The sequence below is a fragment of the Musa acuminata genome, chromosome BXJ2-6 (genome assembly GCF_036884655.1).
Source record: "Musa acuminata AAA Group cultivar baxijiao chromosome BXJ2-6, Cavendish_Baxijiao_AAA, whole genome shotgun sequence".
Lineage (NCBI taxonomy): Eukaryota > Viridiplantae > Streptophyta > Magnoliopsida > Zingiberales > Musaceae > Musa > Musa acuminata.
The window spans coordinates 10,849,030-10,872,506 of record NC_088343.1 but is presented as its reverse complement, the minus strand read 5'-3'; the positions used below and the strand labels follow the sequence as shown (position 1 = coordinate 10,872,506).

Below are 23,477 nucleotides of genomic sequence, written 5' to 3'. Positions count from 1 at the left end.
GGTATCGGATTCGAATTCGGATTCGGAATCATCGCGCTTGGATTGTATGGTTGGGGTAGCCATGAAAAATGACATGGCGCAGGTGATAAGGTCGACCGTAAGTTAGGGGACCCATGAGAGACACAGCCAGTTTTGGACCTCGTGATGAGGATCAGATAAACCACGACCGGTTTGTGGTTTTGTGTATCGTGTACATGTCCGGTGATGATGAGACACGACTACAACTCGACCAAAAGCAATCATTCTTGTGGCCATCTTTCGAATCACGAGTGTTCAACACGTTTAGGTTCGATCTCAGATATTGCATCAGTCATCACAATCGACCATGATTTGGGTCATGTTCGTTTCAAGCATGATTTTATTTGATGATTAATCGATTACTGTCAAATTCAAAGATAAATATGAAAACCCAATATATATATATATATATATATATATATATATATATATATATATATATATATATATATATAAGCGTATAAAAGAGATTTGACACTCATTTAAAGTTCCTAAAGATTAAAATCGATAATAATTATTTTTGAAGATATTGATAATGTAATCATTACTAAGATGATTGAACCCAATAAGTTCCCAAAGGCGACGATGCGTCCCACTACTGGGCCTGAAGGGCACAGCAAAGATTCTCGCAATGCAGAAAGGATAAGTCGACGTGGACTTCCCCTTTCCAACCACGTTGCGATGATGCAGCCAACCAAAGTCTCACATTTTTTCCGACCATCTGTCTTTCCAAGTAATATACAATTCAACAAAAGACAGCAGACTTTTTTCCATCCCCACTCATGCACAGGAAAAAGCATTTCTTGCAGTGCTTCCTATATGTATAACGAGAGAGTAAATGGCAATCCAAAAACTCCATAGGAAATTAGACAGGAATTTTACAGCCATTGGGAGGTAAAAGCTGGTTGGCGTCAGTGCTTCCACATGGAGCCGCCCTTCCGGGGGATCTTGGGCTTTGGGATCTGGTGGATATCCATCACCTGGATCGTCCGCTGCTTTTTAGCTTCCAGCCGATCCGAACAACACCACAACTCAAGCCATCAGCACCGATCTATTCTTTACGTTCTCTAAGAAACAATGTTTGGGAGGGCAAAAGAGTTACCATTTTGAGCTTCCTGGTAGTTCTCATGGAGTCTTTTTCTCGCCGAAGCGAGCCTCTCCGGGTCCAGCAAGCTGTCCTTGTGTTCCTTCACCTTGTGCTGATAAGGAGAGACATAGATTAGTGACGAAAAATTTGGAGGAGTTTGACTGAGAATGAGAAAGGGAAAAAAGGATGGTGGATTCTTTACAGCTGGAGAAGCAGATGATGGGGCGTGGGTGGAGGTGTTGTTGGTCTTCGTCGAATTAATGGCGGACTTCGCCTTTGGTTCTACGGACTCCGAGCTATTCCTCTCGGAGCTCAAGTAGCCAGCTGCTTCGAATCGACGTTTGGTGTTCTTTATAATGAAGAAACTAGCGGAAACATAGATCTAATTTACGTTTACTTATTTCCGTCACGTACCGTGTGGATTCGGTGAGTATCCGAATTCTGGAACCTGGCAATGGAACAAGAATTAGCCAGTGAGAATAAAAGAACTCGATCGATTAGCGATTACATGGAAGAAGTGGGAAGCTCATACGTGGTGCCCGTTCTGGTTGTTCTTTCCGGAGATCTGCTGTGGCGAGTCTCCATCAGCTGCAACACAAGCTTTTCGTCAATTAGATGCATTTGGAATGATAAGGCGAAAACAAAAAGAGTTTCTTTTTCTTCTTCTTGGGTTGTTTTGATCGGGTATTGTTGTTTACTGATGATTGCTGGAGACGCGGTGTCGCATGCGGAATTCGATGTCACCCACTCGTCCACGAGATCTTTCCACTTCCTGTGCATCAAATAGAGATGAGAATCCGATGCTTTCTTTCTTACTCGAGCTAACAGAAATCCATTCGATTCGTCGGTTCATCACCTGACAAGTTGCTTCACCAATCGCCGGACCTCACTAGAGGGATGCTTCCGAAGACCATTCACATGCCTTCCGATATCAGTTTCCTGCAGAGTAATCAGCAGAAAAATATCAACTTTGTTAGGAGTCATCAGAAGAAAAAGAGGTATCTTTCAGTTGAGAAAAAGCCGTTTTTTGGATGAAATGCATCACCTTGAGAGCTCTGAATGTGATATCCATGTCCGCAAGGTTCTGCAGCAGCCTAACCAAAGAATCTTCCGACTGTTCCACCAAACAAGATGTAACTCCAAGAACAATACAAGTGTTGGGAGGAATCAAAGACGGGGTTTTTGTGAGAAGGCAGCAAAGCGACAGACCTGATCGGGGTCGTCCAAAAACCGTTTGATGTCCAGGATTTTGCTCTGCTCTTCGTCGATCGAACGGCCATAGGTCCTCTGATCATCCTGCTCTTCCTCCTCGGCCGCCGCCGCCGTCCTATTCATCGACTCAGGCGACGGCGGGGATGCCGCCCCCACCGCCGCCCTCTTCTCCGCCGAGCTGCTGCTCCCCTTCGCCTCCTCCCGCCGCGGCACCACGGAGCCGCCGCCGGACGACCCGCAGTTCCTGCACCGCCCGGCGTCTCCCGCAGCGTAGAGCCGCTGCACGATCCCATCCCTCCGTGCGCGGAGCTCCTGCCGGTGCTCTGCCGCGGCCACCGAGATGGCGGTGTCGATCAAGGCCCAAAGATCCACCCCGGCGTCCCGCATCCACCGCCTTAGGTCCTCCGCCTCCATCGCCTCAGATCGATTCACTCCTCCCGTCGCGAGCGAGAAACCCCTGGCCTCAAATCCGCGCTGGGATCCGACTCCTAAATCCTCTCATCATCGCCACCAACATTGCTCCGTTTCACTTTAAACACCACGAGACCAATCGCCGCATTCGGTAGAAGTGCGATCCGTCGATCTTTGAGCTTCCCGGGACTCGAATCCAGCCAAATCTAACGGAACTCGAACGAGAATCGCGAAAAGGAAGGGAAGGGAACAGAGGATTCCATGTTGAGGAGGAGGAGGAGGAACACCGAGGAGCCTCTAATTCTCTCTGGAGTTTCCTTTTCCTTCTTGTAAGGAATATACCCGCTTTCGGCCCGTCCCGGTTCATCCCATGATTGGAGGCAGCGAACTGGGCCATCGCCGGGCCCACAGCATGCCGCTTTGCCTAGCCTCACATACCATTGTCCAAGTGCCCGGCGACGGGTAAGGCTAACGGGTATGATTTATTCTTTGTTCGTATTTTCGGTTTTAAGGATAAGAAACAACTAAAACGACGTTTCCGACGCACCGTTGCGGCGTACCTGAATCAGGATTGGCTTGGACTGTGGCCCCACATGTGAAGAGTGTGACTTCTCCTTGCCGTGAGACTCCGAGACATGACACCATCGCCACCACATGGTGTGACACCTAAAGCGTGCACAGTGAAAGCAGTGGGAGGAGTATTAGCTTGCACACATCTGTTGGGAGCGCGTGATCCCGAGCCCACGGTGCGACAGCTAGCGCCTGCATCGATCCAACGCCTCGCCTCAACGGTGGTCGGTCGTCATGGCTGGCGGGCGGGCGGGCGCGTGTGGGGGCGCTGCAGGCGAAGGCGTCGGATCGTACGAGATGAATTACGTCGAACACATAGCGGGCATACGGTCACTGCAACGAGGAGGACACGGGTGTGTGCGCTGCTCTTTGGATCGATTTTGGGGTTGTGGTGGGAATCCATTGAACGTGGCATATATGCGGAAGGCTGTGCATCTGAATGCGACGGCTTGCTATCTGGATGGGATGGGAGCAAGTTTGATGGAATATGCTGTCTGGTCCAGCTTCGTTTGCAGTAGCACTATCTGCAAAGAATAGAAGGGTGACAGGCGAGGCGAGGCGAGGCGAGTCATCGGCATGTCTCCATATGGCACAAGTGTCATACCTTCCTTATTGGGCAGTCGCGAACTGGCATCATGGACGTTCCCAAATCAATCTGGATATTTGGGATATTGATCAGATCAAATTTGATCTATAATTCCGACTTGATAAAATTGATCTAACATGATCTATTTTTGAAGTACTTTATATGTATTTTTTATGCTGAACAAACGCATCAATGTGAAAGTAGGATGTTTACAGATACATCAAATATCTAACCTCGATCATACTTCATATGTCCATATAAGTAAGCAAACGATAGCACACAACTTCGTGATCTCAGTTATAGTCGGACAATGCATGCAATTATTCAAGACATTAACCACCACCGTCTCAACCCAAGGGTCACATATCCTACTGACTAAGTAACATGTATCTTATAGACTGACATAATTCCTAGAAGATTTTAACTCAAATATTTTGTATTCGGATGCCATCTTAACCTAAGATAAACTTGAAAATGAATCTTGGTTGGCTCCAAAAATCAAAATCCAACAAAGTAGTTGTCACAGCAAAATGAAAGATGTCCAAGTTGCAAGCCCATTTGAGGTTACAAATAGTAGATTTTGAGGTTAAAAAGTTCACAAATGGTAAATTTGGACCATAGCAGCCGATCATAGCTCAGCCCATTTGATTTTTGAACTCTGTAATCCTGGTCTCCGTATTCAAGCACATCATTTAAAGAATGTATAAATATGTTATTTATCATATTCAAGCACCCGTTTTAACTACAAAGTAATGTTAGTGATAGGTCATTAACACAGAGAAGTGCAAAGTAAATCACACAACTTGGCCTTAAATAACCATAGTAAAGGATAAGGGGGAGGGAGCTCTTGAACTTACAACTCATTGTCAGAGATTAGAGCAATTTGATTGTGCACATCTATGACTTCGATGACATTTTATGGGATCGACAACATGCAAGAAAACAAGAAAAATGAAGTTATCAGTATGTCCTCGTGCCACAATATGACAATTCTTGATGTAGACTCGGCACAAACAAGAGCAGTAAAGAAAGAAGCTATGAACATTGATGCTTATGTCAAATTGATGTATTAACCAAAGGTAAGCTGACGGAGAATCATATAGTTTTATAATTTAAAAAAAAAAATTAATAAAAAATTATTAATTAGTTGACTTAAAAATTCTAAAAGTAATGTTGAAGATTGAAAAATATTTTAGTATTTACAAGAACTCCTTTTATATTAAGTGGATTCTTATGTTAAGTACACTCATTTATTATTTATATATTTTAAATTTTTAAAATACATATTAATTCCTTAGGAGATTACTCATGAAAATTATTACCTTCATTCATTATAAAACCCCTACACCCCTATAAATAGAGGAGCATATAAAAAAAAACTTACTTCATATTTCTCTTCTCTAATTTCATTTGTCTTTTTCTCAAATATTTAATATCTAATCTCATGCTTTTTTTCTTTTTTTTCCATTCTTTTTTTCTCTACTTTGTTCTTAGTATTAGAGCCTATCAGAAAAAACCTACCATGTACCTCAATGGGCCCCAACTGATAGCTTCATTCAATAGCAATGTTACTTATGGAACCTTATATCTCGAGGTCAACCCCTTACATGTGGAGATGAACTTTAGAACGATTGTCCCTACGGAATTGATGGACCTCATAGCTCATATTGCCAGATAAATTTTTAAAAATTTTACTAATATTTTTTATCAAAAAATTTATATATTTCAATAGATCATGATTTTCATCGCTTCTCTCCCCTTTTTTTATTTATTTATCATCCTCTCTCTTCTTTTGGCAACAACTATAGTGTCACTAAATTAATAACCTTAAAAATCATCAAAAATAATCAAAACAAAAAGTGAGAGAAAAAGTTATAATTATTTAAAATATTATATTTCTACTTTATGCAATGCAATAATTAATAACCTCATTGCCAAGAGATAATTTGTCAATAGCATTAGTTAAAATCATAACTTGATGAAGTGAAAATCAAATCAATCCTGATAAATCCTTAAACTAACTAAATAAGGTAGATACCCTTAGGACTAAGCTAGCAAATCCTGACATAATGTTAAATCAATTATATGACTATATGACCCAAGTCCTAAGAGCTCTCCAACACTTTGAAAGATGATTCCATAAATAAAGAGGTTGATGAGTCAGTTAGGCAATATGTCCATTCTCCATTATTCATAGATTCAAATTAAGAAGAAATTTTACTTACCCCTCAAGCCTCAGTTCAAACAAATCTTAGGTCTACTCATATGATATATTCACAATCATGCTCTAATAATTCCTGATAACCAAGATTTTGATAAATTCCTAGAACCTATTAAAAATCTACAAACTCGAGTAATTAGTCAATAGGTTTAATTTGCTAACAATATACGAAAAATGCCTAGAAGAGTCAAAAGAGAATGTGTTAAACTTTGATAATTGGTTTGACCCGATTGGTTAGATAGCGGAATAATTATTAAATATTAAATAGTTGGATTCTAATGTAGCAAAGTATTTAGCCAGAAACTTTTCTTTATGTATAAAACAGAAGAGGATCAAATCTAAATATTTATTAATGGGTTGAGGTTTGACATCCAACAATAAGTCTCCCTTAGTTTTTTCGATACCAGGTAGCCATCCCGACAAACCATTAAGATTGAGAAGTACATCAAACTTTATCCAATTCGTCAAGTATTTTTTCAATCTCTCGACAATAAAACTATTTTTCAATCTGCCGCAAGTAACTTTATCAAACCAAAATATCTACTATTAGTAATAATCCTAACCCAACCATCAATCGTCGAACTCATTCAACTATTAATTCTATCTCCATTTCAGTATCATTATTGTCATAATAGATGTCACATTATATCTTTGAAGACAAAGATAAAAATATTATTTTACAACCAATAAAACTATTAAAAAAATAAGAACTCTTAAATATCTTCTACAAATCCCAATTATCATGGGACTTCACTTATTAGATCTTAAATCTTTTAAAATAAGAAGCCTAGATAATAAATTTTGTATGGCTATGGTTGCTAAAAAAAGTTTTAGTGCTTACACTATTCCTAACCTAACTCCTAAGATTAAATTATTATTAAATAATTTTTCTAATATCATACCCTCGAAATTACTAATGAGTTGTCATCCTTGCAGAAAATCCAACATACCATTGACCTTACACGTATTCTGCTTAACTATTATGTCTCGGAAACAACCCACTCCTTTGCTCAACATATTCATGATTTGCATATTGAAATTACATAAAATTAGCCTAAATAATAAATATTATAAACTTGCTGCTAATATACAAGTCAAGAATTTTCAAGTTGGTGATTATGTCTTGGTTCAAATACATTTTGAGATATTCTCTAAAACTCATTTAAAAAATTACCCATTTGAGTTAGCGCTTTTGCCATTATCTAAAAATTAAGATCTAATACACATATACTTCATTTGCCTTCTGACTTAAATATTAATCTAATTTTTAATATGAAGGATTTAACTCTAAACTTTTGACCCTCCTTTATTTACTAATGTTTATGTAGATGACAGTTCTCCCAAAGCACGGATTATCCCATTACACAAGGATAATATAAAAGCCATTCTTCATGACCATCTTATTATGTCTATTATTAGCATTATCTAACACTTTCTTATCAAATAGCATTATCATCTCACTATTCAGAGTTGAATTCCTTTTTACTAGGCAAGAATGATGAAAAATCATCTAACTTTACAAAAAATTTCAAAAAAAAAATATTCTAATTAAAAAAATTAACAAAAAATTATCAATTAATTGGTCTAAAAATTTTAAGAGTTGTGTTTAAAATTTAAAAATATTTTGATCTAAAGACTATTTTTGTATTAAAGACACTCTTGTATTAAATATAATCATTTATTGCTTAGATATCCTAGAAATCATATTTTAGATTTCTATATTACATACTAATAATTCTTTAAGAGATTACTCGGACTTTATGGATGGATGAGTTACTTCATATTTAAATAAAAAAATTACATCTCTCTTCTAGTATCTTTCTCTCCTCTCTCATCTCTAATGTGTCTCCTCTCTTTTTATCTTCACTGTAATATCTGATCTCATACTTTTTTGTTTCTTTCTTTAATCTCTAATCTCACTCCTCTTTTACTTTCTCTCTATTTCTCCTACATCAATTGCACATCTAAAACAGTAAAGAAAGAAATGAGCAGAGGCATCATCATCCCTATTCAAGTGTTTATATTAAACGTTTGCAACTACCACAAATATTTTCAAGATCAAATTACTTTCAAAACAATAGCATAGCACAACCACAACAGCATACCAGTGTGACCTGCTAAATTTACAATATTTTTTAGATAAGCACTTAGTCTTGCAAGGCAAAAAAACCATCAATGTGAATTACAGGCTACATATCAATTGCATACGATTGAGAAGTGTGGCACATAAAGCTTGATATCTGTTTCCAAGAAGTCCAATCAATGTTTGAAGAAGAGAAAGGACCCTGTTTCCTAACTGAACCTTCCACATGTGACACTAAGATTATCTCGGCCACTGCTCCCTTACACTGTTCTAGATATATTTTTACTAGTCATGAGCCACCATCTTTGACATATTATTGTTAACTACACAGCACATTAAAAAAGGACTGACTTATTATTATGCAGAAGTCATACGAGATAGGCCTACATAGTTTATCAGTGACAGAGACAACATTCTGCAAAATCCAAAACTCAATTCATAGGTGTAGATTATATCAAAAACTAAGACAAAACAACACAGCTTTGCAAGTATAGTATACTTCTTTTATATCAAGTAAGCAAAAAATTTCATTCCAAACAAAATTTTCGCAAGGATTAAATCCAAACATCCACAAAGCTCGGGAAGAAGGAAACAAAACCCAAGCATTCCTTAGTTGACTATTTCCATCAAGGGTTCAAGATATGTAAATGGGAAAGAAAGGCTAACACTCTGCTGCAGAGCCTTTTAGGATTACCAGTAGCAGAAACACGCAATCATTTTCCTTGGACACAAAATATAATGGTAGATACAAAAGCGACCACCTAATTATCGGTGCGAATGAAGGGGCATTTGCTCTACTTCAATTCCTTCACCTTCCCATATGTCATCAACATTAGGCAGCGGTTCCTGTCACAGGAACGAAAATGGGAGATTTCATTGCGCGGTATGAGACAAGCAATCGAGGCTCTCAGTATGGCTGCGCACGATCCGGAGGAAGACCTCCCTGACCTGACGTTCCAACGGATCAAGCCCATCCTTCAAGGCATCGCAGACCTCTGATAACTCCTCCACCCTTTGCCTCACCTCTTTCTCCTCCTCCTCTGACATCGGGAGCTGAATGGTGTCTAGCAGCTCGCTCAATTGGTGCGTACACCTTTCGATCTGTTGGATCTCCTTCAGCAGCCCGGCTGAGTTCCTCCGATCCTTCTTCTTCGACTCCTCCATGATCCGCATGTGGAGAGATACGATGGGCGCTGACCACGGAAACGTGCGCGGGACGGAGAAGTGGGCCTGGAGGCCGCGGTCCCGGCAAGGGATCGCAGCCACCAGGGAGTGCATCGAAAACAGGAGCACAGCGGTCATCGTGTAAATGGGCACCGCAAGACCGGCGCTGGCGTCGACCTCGTGGCCTCGAGGTGCGGTCGTGTTGCTTCCGATGGCCTGCAGCTGCCGCGCGGCTGACCACGAGCGGGACACGGTAGAGGAGGTGGAGCGGAAGTGGGAGGAGCGACGGCCGCCGCTCGGCGAGGGAAAGGGGTCGGCGTTGCCGCTGCGGCCGAAGGAGCGGTTGCTGTGGGAGAGGATTGAGCTGGCGTCCTTGTCGTCGAGCACGACGGCAACTTCACCGAGGGCCTTGCGGGAGCGGCGGAGCTGGCCCTCGCCGATTCTGCGGCGGGACGTGGAGGCGGCGGCAGGGCCGAGCGCTGCGACCACGATCTCAAGTTGGGCCAGCAAGCGGCGGAGCTGGTTGACACCGTCGCGGACGGCATTGCAGATGTCGAGGGCCTTGACGGCCCGGTCGGAGAAGTCGGCGATGAGGTGTTCGAGGGGTGGCAAGGCAATGAGCGCCCAGCGGTCGACGAGAAGCGCCCGGAACTCCTCGTGGCACACGAGGAAGGCGTGAAGGAGCTTGCGGACCCAGGAGAGTGACAAAAGGCCGTCGGCACCGACGGCAGAGAGGTCCAAGAAGTGGTCTGCGACGCAGCGCTGGAAGGCGCACAGCTCCTGTTGCTCGGCGGTGGCCATGTGGTGGTGGGCGTTCATGCGGTGAACAGAATCGGCGCGGATGCTTCGGATGGAGCGGCCAAGGAAGACAAAGGAGACCGAGGAGGAGGATGGGAAGCCCTGGTAGACGGAGACTGGCATTCTCGAAGGAATCAGACCACTCAATTCATCCTTACAGAGCACGAGATGTTTTAGGATGAGGCCAGAGACGGGAAGAGAACAGAAGAGATTTGGGGATGGCGAGTGTAATGTGGATACCGACGGAGGTCGTCGAGGTTCTATGGTTGCTGGGCTGCTTGCTTGGAGCCCCCAGTGTCGGATGACGAGAGGAGAGGAGGCGGCTTAAATGGAGGGGGCGTTCACCTTCTCCCCTCGTAGGAACAAATACGCGGACAAAAATATTCTCAACGAGGGGTCAATTAAAAAGAAGAAAAAGGAGTGCGACAGCCACGTATTCTGTCTCACTAAACTATCGTACCCCACTTAAAATAAGATGACATGGTTTGCCAAAATTAACCGCGGAGAGAGAGAACCGAAGAGCCGGTGGCCGAGTGGAACGCGGGCGAGACGCGAGCACGACACGGCGCATCCGCGTAGCAGCAGGACTCCAGTGTCATTTGCGCTTTGAGATCTGTGTCTACGGATCTCAAAGCTACCCCGCACAGGATCCATTACCCGGACAGCTGATTCGGTGCGCGCGTACGCCGTGGAGTCAGGGAGACGCACAGCTGTCGCTTTGGATGATGTCGACCGGGCCGAGGTCGCGCGCGATTTAATGTTTTGAGAAGGATAAAACTTCGTGGACCGAAAAGCCCCCGTAGCCCCAAAAATACCATACGCAATATAGGAGGGCTTTTGAGGTAGTTCATCTACCCCACGCGGTTCCGAAGAATTCAGAACAGGTCCAACATCCCGCGTCTCAAAGAAGATGGTGGTGCGCAAAACCACCGAGTTTTCTTTATCCTTCAGACTAGAAGTCCACTAGATTAGTTCGTCTGATAACTTAATAGTCCAGAGAGAAAGTCAAACATTTACATATATCTCTAATGACATCTAAAATATATTAAGAAGGTGGTTGATCCTTGTATAATACATGAATCAGCACCAAGTCATATGAGGTCCAACTAATCGACCTTTCAAAAATTACTGAAGAATGATATGAATTAATCAACCTTACAGTTTGGTCTGGGCACCAACCAGCAGCTGAGGTCTCGAAGAACGCAACTTACTCGTGATTCAATAGGATCATGGAAAGCAACAACGGCATTGGGCACAAAGCAAGAGGCTTTCGTCCAAGTCCAACAGGCTTTCCTTGTTCTTATTGACAGAGTTGAGGGTTAGGGAAAGCAAGCGGATAGAGGTTCTCGAGACTATAGGCTAGAGGTTCAAACAAAGTGCTAGGTGAGCACGTGTGACAGATCACGACAAGAAGAACCGACACTAGGCAAATAAGACCATTCAAGCCACAGTGGACCTCAACGTAAGCGGTAAGCACAAATCCTTAAATACCAGCCGCTCACCAGACTGGAACAAAATATATAAACCATCTAAATAGGAGGCAAAGTAAGTTATTTTCTATTGTTCTTACGAAGGAAACTAAATTTGATAGTAATTAAATGTAGTAGAATGCTGCAATACTGACCTCCGGAAGCGATCCTGTGGAGAGTGCTCGCTCGGGAAACTGCTGACAGTAGCCTAAACGAAGAAAAGGTGCAGCCAATTAAATGCCGCTAGCAATTTTGCTTTGATTGGGCTGACATGACGATAACACCGACAGTACGGGCAAAAACAACATACCAAGGGGAACTCTTCACCTGAGAATTTGTTTAACAGAGACATGTTCATGAAAGAAGCCGAGCTCGAAATATGGTGTAATGATTAAAAATGTCATCAGTGGTAATGGAAAACATAAGCAAACCAGTAAATTTTGTACAAAAGAAAGGTTTGTCATATCGGTCACTTTGTTTGACAGTAACATACTTAGATTCTAGTAAGAGCTGAAGGCTTATTCATTGATCAAACAAGTTTTCTCCTCACTAAATGAGAATTTGTCAAAAAGGTCTGTTTTACTCTAGACAACACCAAGATACACAGAGAGGACTGAATGGTCATTATCATTGACGAGTAGGTTCGCCAAATTCAACTGGTTTACGTTCAAAGTATGACAAACTTTTGATGACAAAAAAGATTCGAGTTTTGTTCAAGAGAAAAGCCTGAGAAAAATTATACGGTACTAAATTCTAGTCAATCAAACCCACCCTTCTCTGAATGAGTAATTTCCTTCCATTGCCAGCATTAACAAGCATTGCCTGCATAAGCTTGATAGGATGATTTTGACAGGAAGAAAGAGAATGAGAAAAACAGTTAAGCTGCTGGATGTTCCATCCAGAGCCATATATATGTTGCTTTTATTATGACCCGTGGATTAACTAACCTATAATTCCGTTTGATCCAAACCACTGACCAAAATGTTTAAGTTAAAGTTATCATAATACACTCATCATATTTTTATAAGCTAATCCTAATCTTTGTTGTCTTTCGATGTGAGACTAATTGGGGTATTATAGTTTTCCTTTTATTTCTTAACTAGCAGCAAAGAAAATAATGCTTCCTAAGTTATGGGAAACAACAATGCTTATCTGTCAGGAATGCAGAGAAGCGATCAAATGCCAGTGAAGGCAGAAGGGATGAAATTAAGAGAGCTGGAGACCTTTTGTAACTAGCCTAGCCAGCAGAAACCTAAATATAATCCAATTAAAAGGGAATAATAACACAACATATATGTCTGTGTGTGTTGTGTGCAGAAAACAATCATTAACATTTTATTTTGAAGGACTAGAGGAACAAGTATATTACATATTTATGCCGATAAAATAGATTAGTGAATTCAAGCATGCATGAATCAGATGATAGAAAATAGCTAACCTAATATTAGGAAACCATAGACTAAAACAACTCCAGAAAGCAGAGAAAATACAGTCATTTACTTATTAAGCAGCTAGCCTGGTGTGATGCATAGAAAACCAAATGCATTAGGCAGAAAATATGTTGCTAAAACCTACCAGAATGAGGTAATTATAAAGAGGCATAAATAAACTAAAGCATGCTCTATCCTATATCATGGAAAACCATTGAAATGGTGAAATGCCATCTCACATCTACCCAATTACTCAAACAAGTTCTTTGTGGTAGCAAAGTGGGATTAAGGTGCTATTCTTCAAGGGTTTTACAACTGAAAGTGTGAATCATACATGGACTGTACCACCAATTCATCCTAAATTAATAATGTTATTAAATACTCAAGGAGCACTAAAATTCTAAGGTCCCAGAGCCTGTCATTAGTCAGAAGAAACATTGTCAAGTTGATAACAAAATGTAATAATGCAAAATGGTTAAATATATTAACAAGAGCAAATAATAAAAATATATCAAGAGATGGAAAGGGAAAAAAAATTAAAAAATAATAAATTATGAATTTATAAATCTGCAAATCGAAGGCCAGAAAAAAAGACTTGAATGTCATCTTTTGTTTTATCAAAGTCCAGAAATTTTCATTCCTTTAATTTGTTCTAGAAGTAATTTAAGTAAAACTGTTAGAAAGCTAACGGGGGCAAGTAGATTCATACCTGGATTCTTTGCATGACTCAAACAACCTATATCTATTTCTCCAAGGATTCATGTTTCAAGTGCAACACTGTGATTTGCCCACTAGTCCAACAATTAAGAACTAATTACTTAAGTTATAACCACCGAAAGGAACTGGTTCCTGCACAAATAAAGAAATAAAAGTTCAAAAGCAGAGAAAACAACATCAGAGTCCTATTATTAACTTTTTTTGTTCAGATACTTGACGCTAACAAATGAGACATAAATCTTCACGAACAAGAATAAAATAATTAATCTCCATAATGCAATTCAAGAAAAGTCATAAATCATCATTTAAAGAATAAAATACATAAATCACGATAGTAAATGGTAACCTACCCAATGAATCCAATGTCACATTAAAATCCATTGTGTAAAACTGAGAAAAAATTTTGACCAGCTAGACAGATTATTGTTTTTTATACTGCTCCCCACTCCCTTAAACACTGTGGAAAATGTCAAATCTGAATAAAACTAAAACAGAGATGATTTGCATGCTTACTATGCTATTGTTGATCTCGATCAAGCCCTGGGTGAGGGTTGGTTTCTCTCTTGTTCTTGAAGAGGTTCCGAGGTTGTTTGTTATGGAGATGGTGTCTAAGCATTTGACCCAAGTAATTTTCTCGGGAGATTCTTGGAGGATCATACTATTCCCAAAAAATATATAAAAGAAATTAATTATGATTTCGATTTGCTCAAAGATGGCATCCATAACTATGATACAAAATACAGGGAATCTCAATTCATGTATCACACAGCTCGAAGGAACTATCATGACTAAGGATTCAATAAATCCAGCAATATCTACTCCATTACCATCGAAGTGAACGAAAAGCTATCGTAACACATCTTACATCACAATGCTAATCTGAATGGTTTTCCTTTTAATCACCTTTTTTTTCCTCTCCTAAAGTGAAGATACGTTTCACATAATAATTCTTGCAGGATCCTTATAATGCTTGATTAAAAACTATGACACAAACCCTAAATATTTCTACATACGAACTATAACCCTAAGAACCGACCAATCTAGGTTTGGCAATAAGAAAGAAGTGTCACCCAGATCAAGATCAACCTAAACAAATAGGAAGACAACATTGAAATGACTGTTCCTTACGACCGAACAACGATCCCAATAACATTGGATTCTACAGAGATCCCACCTCGTTCTTGACGGTGCGCTGGATCAGGAATCGGCGTGAAGGGACCCCGAGTAGCTGCTGCGATGACCCGATGAGGACGGACGGAAAGAGAAGGGAAAACGAGAAGGTGGAGGAGGGAGGAGATTTGGGAGGGAGTGGAAATGAGATATGAGGGGACGAGCGGCCGACCCAACGCTTTGCTCTCCGGTGGGCGGGAAGTTTGATTTATAAGGGTTGGGTGCTTCCTAACGCGACTTAAGTCACGAATTTATTGTCGTCCGGTGGCGTCTTATATTTATAATTTATATATAATTAGTTTTCGTATTTATTCTTCCAATTTTATTTATATAATGTATTTTTATAAATTTTAAAAATTAGCATATTGTCATTGCATAAATCTTCATCGATTGACAAGAGTGCCCTCTAATTTTTTGTTTTATGATTATAAGAATATTAAAGATATTTTAGATATTTGTATATCTCTAATCCAAATTAGTCGAGTTTTAATTACATCTCATGATTAACTTAAACCTTTTCTTTTTGTGGTGTTTTATAAAAAATATATATCCTTAAAAATATGCTTAGATGTTGAGATGGATCGATCGAGGTTTAAAGTAAATGTAAGTTGTTAGGATGGAGCTCGAGGTTCAAAATGAACGACGATCAACTTCACCTGATTTGCTAAGATATTAAAGTGAAGTCAAAATGTCAACATGAATTTCTTGATTTACTATAATGGAGCTCTCAATTTGTTAGTCCCAAAGGGTGACTTAGTTGAAATCGAAATTGTCGGTTCCTAATGTTAAGATGGAGCTCTAAACTCATCTTCTTGAAGTATCCGAATGCTTAAAAAGAATAAACACTCATTAACTACTTGCGGTTTAGATAAATACCTAATAAGTTTTATCATTTCTAAAATAATTTTACCCTTATCAAAAAAATTTATATAATTAATTATATTTGTTTGTACTCACTACAAACAAAACTTATCCAAAATAAATAAATATTTATTTTTATTAGTTTCATCTCTAATTTATCCATAACCCAGCACAAACAAAATATTATCTTTACAAAAATAGATATTATAAAATGGTTATATCGGTTAATTATATGTGTCCTACAAACTAATCACTAATCACGTAAGTAATGACACTTGTGACACACTACATAAATATGTTTGCTTGTTATTATAGGCATTTTATCACATATTATCTATATCTATATTGTGATGTCATTTGTGCAATGGGAATCGGATTGTGATGAGATCATAATAATGAGATTAATTCGCCTTTAAATATAGGCCCTAAATCATCTCGATCATTGGTTACTCGAGAAAGACATCAAGATAATCGGATAGACCGGTGTACTATATACTCGTCCATACAATCGAGGCGACTGGTCTCATAGTCGCTCGTGTGATGACACTAGAGATATGATGCATATACTCATTGGAAAATGAGTTCACTAATTGATCCACTTACGAAATGTTGAATAGTTAATGATACTTGACATCAGACAACGATTTTGTAGTCTCAATTGTGAGTTTGGTCCTTAGACTTGAGATACCAAATATGTCTTGTATAAATACTCCGTTCTTTGATGTCGGATTTACAAGTTTAAAAGTTATATATCTAGTACAATTGGTTCTCGAAAATGATAGTCAACCTTACAAAGGCAATTGAATGTCAATAAATGATCATCCACTCTCGATATCGGGAGAGAAATATCCCGTGTATGCGTGCTCAAACAAAATCCATATTCAGAATCGTTCGGATTGAGAGAGAATAAATGATTCGAGAGAATCCGATTAGAGACTTTGATAGGATTCCATATAGGCCTGACATTACCATGCCTAATATACAGTTTTTGGAATATTAGATGGATAAATGCCCATAGATACATGGTAACTAAGGATAAACATGTTCAATAGATTAGATCTTCTGTATTGTTTGGAGACTATGGTATAATGGCATAATATATCCATAGTCGATAAGTTGAGTAAATTATGAAGATAATAATTTACTATATCAAAAGAAGTTTTGAGTTAAAAGATGTTTTGACATGATCGACTCACGACCAACTCGATATCGAGCCTAGAGGGTCACACACAAATTATGGATGTTACGACGAGTAGATGTACAAATATAAGATATGAGTCTTTAGTTTGGATCATGCGGATAAAATCAAATTGGATAATTAGATAGAAATTCAATATCCAATAAGGATATGATTCATTAAGAGTTAAGTTGCTTGCAGGAACATGGTTCATAGGTAGTGATCACCCACTTCGGTAGCCTTGTGAAACGTGTGATGATGGAGATCCCCCACGAGTTATTCTTCATCATCTCAATCGGATTTGAAAATTTCAGGAATATACGATATCTGTATATAACACTTCAGGAGTACACAAGTTCTTCTTCGTCATCTCAATCGGATCTGAAAATTTTAGAAATACATGATCTCTGTATATAACATTTTCTAAAAATTTCAAGAATATACGATCTCGACACTTTTCACGTAATATGTATAATTTTTTATTTTATAATTTTTTTCGTGTACAAATCCTCGCATAACAAGTACTTTGACTTTAAAAATTCTTATTTTATTTTTATTTTTCGCTTATGAGATGCCAATCCACGATTTCCCAGTGTCACCTTAGACCGAGCTCCTGCATATAGAATCTTGAAATCACTAGCATGTTCGGTATATCATTCAAGTCTCTCTTTGCATAGCACAGATTAATGCTGTGGATTTGATAAATATAAGCATCCAACCTGCTTGCACACTTGACAATCACATCCAAGTAATAGAACATGGTTACCAGAATCTATTTTAAGGACAGTAAAGCCATATGCTTCACTACATTATTTTAAGGACACTTCTATACCTCGACATTAGTAGCTTCTCCTCAGAGAAAGCAGTAGTTTTGCCAAGGGACAGTTCCATTGAATGAGGCTATTCGCACTAATTAAGGCAGGTCCCAAGCTCTGTAGCAGTTCTCTCATCAAAAACCCATGGTCGAGGAAAACTCCTCCATCAATGGGAAACATATGGATTTGGCAGCTGTATCTCATGCTCCATCTTTGTAAAACCCATCTGTTCTTCAAGAACTGTCAACACCATTGTCATCTCTCAGTCTTTTAATGAAAAAGGAAATAGGATTGTTGCCTTGCTGTTAAAACCCACTACATCCTGGCTTGTTTGCCTTCTGTTTCACCTCCTCTCCTTTCCTGATGTTTGGGTCGCATACATTTCCAGAGCCTGGATCAGTAGCAGCTTCTTGAGCTACTGCTACGTCTATAGATTCCCTCGTAGCTTCTGCCGGAGATTCCTCATCAATCTTGGATGCTTCTCTTCCTTTTCCCCACAGCACTATGTAGAGTCCAATTACTATCAAAGCTGCTCCCAACAGACTGGGACAGATAGGAAGATCATCAATAGTTTGAGATGTTTATGACTCGGATTGAAGTAAAAGATTTGAGCTTACCATCCCAAGTATAACTTCTCATTGAGTAGAAGCGAACTCAATATGGCAACAAGTAAAAGCATCAGAGGATTGAAAACAGAGGCATACACTGGTCCTTTCTTCTTTATGCACCATCCCAGGAGTGTAAAGCTCATCCCAGAAGCAAATATACCCTGTATCACCGGACAGCAAGTGAAGAGATGTATGAGACACATTGTGAACAGAAAGGGCTTATCTTTTCTAAATCGCGAACAGCAAATCTAGGTTAGGAAGACCTTCAATGCCATCTATGCCTTTGACGTTAGTGTACTTTGTTAATGCAAGTCAGGATAGATTTTGATAACAAAATGCAAGATATCCAACGGCCTGAATCTCTTTGTTGTTCATGTATAGCTTGCAAAATATATATACTCTTTATCAAGAAAATGGCACAAAAAATACATACAATTTCTAAAGATTTTTTATCATACACTCGAGAATGATTTATGCATGAGAATATAATTAAAGGATTTGTGCACACAGATATGGAGTTCAAGGGGGCAAGTATACAAGAAAACAATGAAAAGGTTTCGAATTCTCTAGGTGGTAGATCATGTTCTTTGCTAGTATACTCAGGTGCATTCTACTAGGCATCGTTTCAGTTATGTGAGGTACACTCGCAAAACATATGCAGAGACACATCAATAAAGAAAACATTCCTTGGTCTCAAAAACTTAGCTGTTTTATTTGGGAAAGATCATGTTGGCAGCCAACAAAAAGTTTTGTTATCCCTGGCCTGATGTGCAATGGTGCTCATCATTTGGCTCGGTTAAGCAAAACACTTCTCCATATATAAACAGAACAACCATGAAGAGAAACATGATTGATAAAAGACCCAAGGAAAAGGATAATTCTGTGACATAATATGATTAAGTTGCCAGAAAAGACTAGAGGATGAAGAAGAAACCCTCTTACTGAATATGCGGCTGTGAGTAGCCTAATGTCAAACCCAAGTCTCCACTGAATCCTATGTCTCTCAACACAAAGAGCCAAGATGCTAGCTTGAATGGATCCCATCAAGCACATCAATGCTGCGTTGGAGTAGTGACAGGGGTATGCTTCGGCCAACTTTGCCTGACAACAATTGAATGCAGAAAAAAAATGGAAGGTTAAACAAATATAGTTCAGAATGCAAAATGGCATCATCACATTAAGATCACCTGAATAATTAACCAGAGTGCGTAACACAAACAACTGGCAACTGCCAAGAATGAGCCCATGACACGATTACCAGACTCTGAGTGAGGCGCTGCTAAGTGGTGGCCTCCATGATCCTGTTGCTCACTGAGATTGATGTTTGTCGACCAAAGTTCTATACCTGCTCCCTTATAGAAGGTGAGAAGCATTGCCCCACCCAACCCTAGGAGCGTTCCTAGAACCTTAGCTCTTCCATAATTTGTTCGTATTCCTAGTCTTTCCAACCTGCATGTTAAAAGTCACAAGTACAATATTGGACAGTCCATGAATTTTAACCATTCATAATTCTCCTCAAACTATCATCTAGTTGAAAGTATTCCAGTATATGTCATCAAGCTAATGAGTTGCTAAATCAAGGAAGCACTTTCACCTTCTGATTCTGTATATTCAGCTAATTGGAGAAGTAGCTTTTTTCCTTGTTTTGATCGTTAAGATGTCAATAAAATGTTAAAGGTTATTTTGTGATGATAAACACTAGAATCTGAGATTGAGGAGATCAATATCTCACTTCAATATTTTTTTCCCTTCGAAGGCACCAAATCTAGTGAATGGTTTCTCATACAAAAGACAACAGTGTGAGCAACCAATCAGGCTAATGTAAAGCCTAAGTGCTAATATTGTTTAAATGTCATACAACAGTCATTAATGCATGATAATGGTAAAGGATACGGACCATGAAAAACATGGATGGATGCTCATAAGTCATCAACAAATGCATTCAGGCCATACAAAATCTAAACAAACATGGATTGTAAAATTCTGTACCTAAGATTCTATCTAGCAATTTCTTATTAAGTGCAAGCATACATCTAGATTGAAAGAAAATATCAAGAAGACTATAACCACAGGAAAAGAAAAGAAAAAAATCTACAAAGATAAATATTCATGGATGTGATTTGGTAAAATTGTGTCCTAGTGAAGTTAACAAATTGGCTATTGCTGAAATAACCACAATCATTCTCTAAAGTGGTCAATGTCTAGCACGAAGAACTTCCCAAAAGCAGTCAGCAATTAGCAATGATTTTCCTCAAAAGAGGATCATAATTTGTATTTATTTCAAATACTTACGTTAAGTAAATGGTCAATATCAGTTAAGCATTAAGAGCTTTCTTTTGAAGAATTTCAGAAGAAGAAAGACATCTAGCAGATTCAGATGCAATACAGATTAAAGAGAGTATATTTTTTCAGAAGTTCAGAGTTCCAACCTGAATGATACAGCCAATATAAATGTAACTGCAGGAACAAGATTGGCCATAGCAGATGTGAAAGTAGCCGAAGTAAGTTTCATACTGGACACATACAGATTTTGTGCGAAAGTTGCCCTGCAAATTCATAAGAGAAGCATAAATACATGCTTCATTGTACAAGAAACTATTACTCAGTCATATCTATGACATGAATGGAAAAGCTTCAAGAAAGTCACGGAAAACAAAACCATTACAACTGTCTATCACATGCATTCATCTTCTCCTTTCCTTTTAAGATCTGCCACCTCGACAAAGTCTTTCCTTGCCCTTTTCTTTAGAGCTCAGGCAGCAAAGATTCATATTCATCACATTCATGAATAACATCATTAAATAGGGAACTAATTTTGTTAAGTACGTTAGTGAAACAATATATGTATTGAAGCTTACAAATATTTCTTTCTTTTTTTCTAAGTTGACCATCATCATCAACTATCACAACTTCTACCAAGAAAACCATTCAAGCTATTCACTTTACTCAAACGTGTTGCAGCACCAGCTGAATACAAGAAAAAGCATCCAATAGAATCCTGAAAACTTCTTCAGGATGTTGAAGATAAGGAACATATATAGATAGTCCACAGAGAATTATCTCCATTGGTATGCATATCTCAAGTTATGTCAGCCATGTACCAAATTCAAGGTCACATTGCAAAGTAGGTATTTTTGTTCATAGATGGAAAGACCGACAGAGAGAGAAAGAACAGTCAAAATCATTTTCACACATCATCACAATTAAATGTTTCATGTGACTGTCATGAGGATCCTGTGATGTCTTACCCAAACAAGCCACAGAGGAACGTCAGCCCGAGTATCTTCCACGTTATCTTTGGCCTTCGTTTCCTGAAGCCATTAGTCAAAATCACAACATGAGGAAAGGTGATGGTCGATCTTTCAATAGAATTAATTATCCCATTAGAAAGAAGCATGTGTATAGTATGTACAAATTGATCCACAAAAAAGGATAATACTAACTCAAAATGCTTTTAATCCCATTGTCCCACAGATCTAAAGACTTGACAAAAATTTTTTTTTTTCCCCACAATATACGTTTCATCCTTGCCGAAATGATCATCAAGAAAGAACAGAGGAACAAGTAAAATGAAGCTAAAGAAGAAAAAAGGCAGAACAAGAACAACAAAGAGGAAGAAATAAACCAAAAGATGAGCCTTGAAATAGCCCATCCATTCGAGAGATGCAGGATGCATTGGACAACAGACCACCGACTTGTAATCGTCCAAGCTTAATCCATTAAAAATCCGGCCATCCTTTCACCCCGAGCATGCCAAGATAAAACCAACGCCGTACGAGAGAACAGCTTTCTTAGGGTTGTTCATTATAATGTCTATGCAGAACCACCTTGTTCATGGAAAGGCCGGTCATAAGAAATCTCCACCCGGGCATAGGCTATTCGGAGACATTGACCGAGTGGTAGCAAAACTCGTTTCATCGAACACTTGCGCAATCGATTAGATCGAGAATATACATACCTTTCTATGAAGAACGCGACAGGGCTGATGAAGGCGGCGGCGAAGATGTATCGGTAGGCGACGAGAACCTTCACGTCCATGCCATCGTTCAAGGCCAACTTGTACAGTATGTTCACTCCGGCGAACGACGTCTGTATCAGCACCATCGCGGCCGCCGGCTTCAGCCCTTGTGCCACGTCGCTCCAGTCTCTCCCTCCCATCATCCAAATGAGCCTCCTCTCGTATTCTTCGACCTACAACGAAGGCTCTTTCACGAGTACATATATCGAGAGGCAGACGTCGCTTGGGGCTGTGGAGTGGCGTCGTGCATGCAATGGGCCAGCAGTGAAGTCCGCAACAAACGGCGAGGAGGAGACAGACTGGACACTCGGTGGCGAGCATGGAGGAGATCGAGGGAGAACATTTCATCGCCGGGTTCGCGTGGCACTCACACCTCAAAATGACTCTTCGCAGCCTTTCACAGCGCTTCACGGTCCGCTTCTCCGTGGACCCCGCTGATTCCTTCAATGATAAGGCCGGTACATGGAAGAGTGAACTCAGAAGGGTTAGCGAAGTGTTGCCCTCCCGCGTCGCGGTTCGGTCGTTCGTGGCGAACTTGGCTACTTGGGCGCGGCATCTGTTGCGCTCCGGACCACACCATCTGCCGCGTGGTTGGCTCGGTCCGATGGCAGGAACAGGATTCAAGCCTACGTGTCGGATAACTACTGGACAAGACGACGTCACCGGTATCATACACCACGTGAGGACACGTGTCGGAAGTTACGCTACTCCAGCGAACCGAGTGACCCCTGAACGGCTTGTCTTCGGACCATCCACCACAGGAACTGAGTCACCCACGGAAATAATCAGGACTGATGACGCTCGGTGCACACAGTGTTACAGACGACGGTAGCCCAACTCGGCCCACCGAAGCCCGATTTTGAACCACGCCAACTCATGTCCTTTCGAAGGCTTTTTGGAAATATTTTGATATAATAGAATAAACATATATTAAATTACCATGACACCCTTGTACGATAAAGCATTTCGATATCCGAGTTGGTGTCCGAGTGACTCCAGTAGTTTATCGTTTTCGCACTGATAGGGGCATTTTGGTAACCTAAGTTGGCCACCCGCTGCGTG

General features: G+C 39.9%; 3 protein-coding genes and 1 long non-coding RNA gene across 5 annotated transcripts; 1 reads left to right on the top strand and 3 right to left on the bottom strand.

The window, feature by feature from the left end:
• Nucleotides 1-801: 801 nt before the first annotated feature.
• LOC135614767 (probable mediator of RNA polymerase II transcription subunit 26c) lies at nucleotides 802-3,040 on the bottom strand. 2 transcript variants are annotated; one of them, XM_065112482.1, is made up of 9 exons: nucleotides 2,315-3,040; nucleotides 2,151-2,219; nucleotides 1,962-2,044; nucleotides 1,804-1,877; nucleotides 1,638-1,705; nucleotides 1,520-1,553; nucleotides 1,308-1,429; nucleotides 1,121-1,217; nucleotides 802-1,021 (listed from the first exon to the last, which is right to left on the bottom strand). In XM_065112482.1, the coding sequence occupies exons 1-9, from the start codon at nucleotides 2,729-2,731 to the stop codon at nucleotides 930-932; spliced, it is 1,056 nt and encodes a 351-aa protein (XP_064968554.1). In that variant the 5' UTR covers nucleotides 2,732-3,040; the 3' UTR covers nucleotides 802-929. The 2 variants fall into 2 exon arrangements, with proteins under 2 accessions (XP_064968554.1, XP_064968555.1); XM_065112483.1 differs by having other exon boundaries at nucleotides 1,638-1,693; nucleotides 2,315-3,033.
• Nucleotides 3,041-3,066: 26 nt separating this feature from the next.
• On the top strand, nucleotides 3,067-4,069 carry LOC108953137 (uncharacterized). Its single transcript, XR_001978542.2, has 2 exons — nucleotides 3,067-3,203; nucleotides 3,298-4,069. It is a non-coding gene; the product is annotated as an uncharacterized LOC108953137 (long non-coding RNA).
• A 4,686-nt stretch (nucleotides 4,070-8,755) lies between these two features.
• Nucleotides 8,756-10,547, bottom strand: LOC103987692 (protein BYPASS1-LIKE). The gene has a single exon (XM_009406072.3). The coding sequence runs from the start codon at nucleotides 10,271-10,273 to the stop codon at nucleotides 9,062-9,064; it is 1,212 nt and encodes a 403-aa protein (XP_009404347.2). The 5' UTR covers nucleotides 10,274-10,547; the 3' UTR covers nucleotides 8,756-9,061.
• A 7,103-nt stretch (nucleotides 10,548-17,650) lies between these two features.
• LOC135613492 (WAT1-related protein At1g68170-like) lies at nucleotides 17,651-22,723 on the bottom strand. The gene is made up of 7 exons (XM_065110525.1): nucleotides 22,356-22,723; nucleotides 21,646-21,708; nucleotides 20,827-20,943; nucleotides 19,585-19,846; nucleotides 19,340-19,498; nucleotides 18,407-18,558; nucleotides 17,651-18,332 (listed from the first exon to the last, which is right to left on the bottom strand). The coding sequence occupies exons 1-7, from the start codon at nucleotides 22,556-22,558 to the stop codon at nucleotides 18,095-18,097; spliced, it is 1,194 nt and encodes a 397-aa protein (XP_064966597.1). The 5' UTR covers nucleotides 22,559-22,723; the 3' UTR covers nucleotides 17,651-18,094.
• Nucleotides 22,724-23,477: the final 754 nt, after the last annotated feature.

What these genes read in the sequence shown, in the direction of transcription:
- LOC135614767 (XM_065112482.1), bottom strand. Translation starts at nt 2,731, where the DNA reads ATGGAGGCGGAGGACCTAAGGCGGTGGATGCGGGACGCCGGGGTGGAT. An exon ending in TTTTGGACGACCCCGATCAG is followed by an intron (nt 2,220 to 2,314) that starts GTCTGTCGCTTT and finishes TTGGTGGAACAG; the next exon opens with TCGGAAGATTCTTTGGTTAG. An exon ending in ATACTCACCGAATCCACACG is followed by an intron (nt 1,430 to 1,519) that starts GTACGTGACGGA and finishes GATTCGAAGCAG; the next exon opens with CTGGCTACTTGAGCTCCGAG.
- LOC103987692 (XM_009406072.3), bottom strand. Translation starts at nt 10,273, where the DNA reads ATGCCAGTCTCCGTCTACCAGGGCTTCCCATCCTCCTCCTCGGTCTCC.
- LOC135613492 (XM_065110525.1), bottom strand. Translation starts at nt 22,558, where the DNA reads ATGATGGGAGGGAGAGACTGGAGCGACGTGGCACAAGGGCTGAAGCCG. An exon ending in TTCCTCTGTGGCTTGTTTGG is followed by an intron (nt 20,944 to 21,645) that starts GTAAGACATCAC and finishes ATGAATTTGCAG; the next exon opens with GGCAACTTTCGCACAAAATC. An exon ending in ATATTGGCTGTATCATTCAG is followed by an intron (nt 19,847 to 20,826) that starts GTTGGAACTCTG and finishes TTTAACATGCAG; the next exon opens with GTTGGAAAGACTAGGAATAC.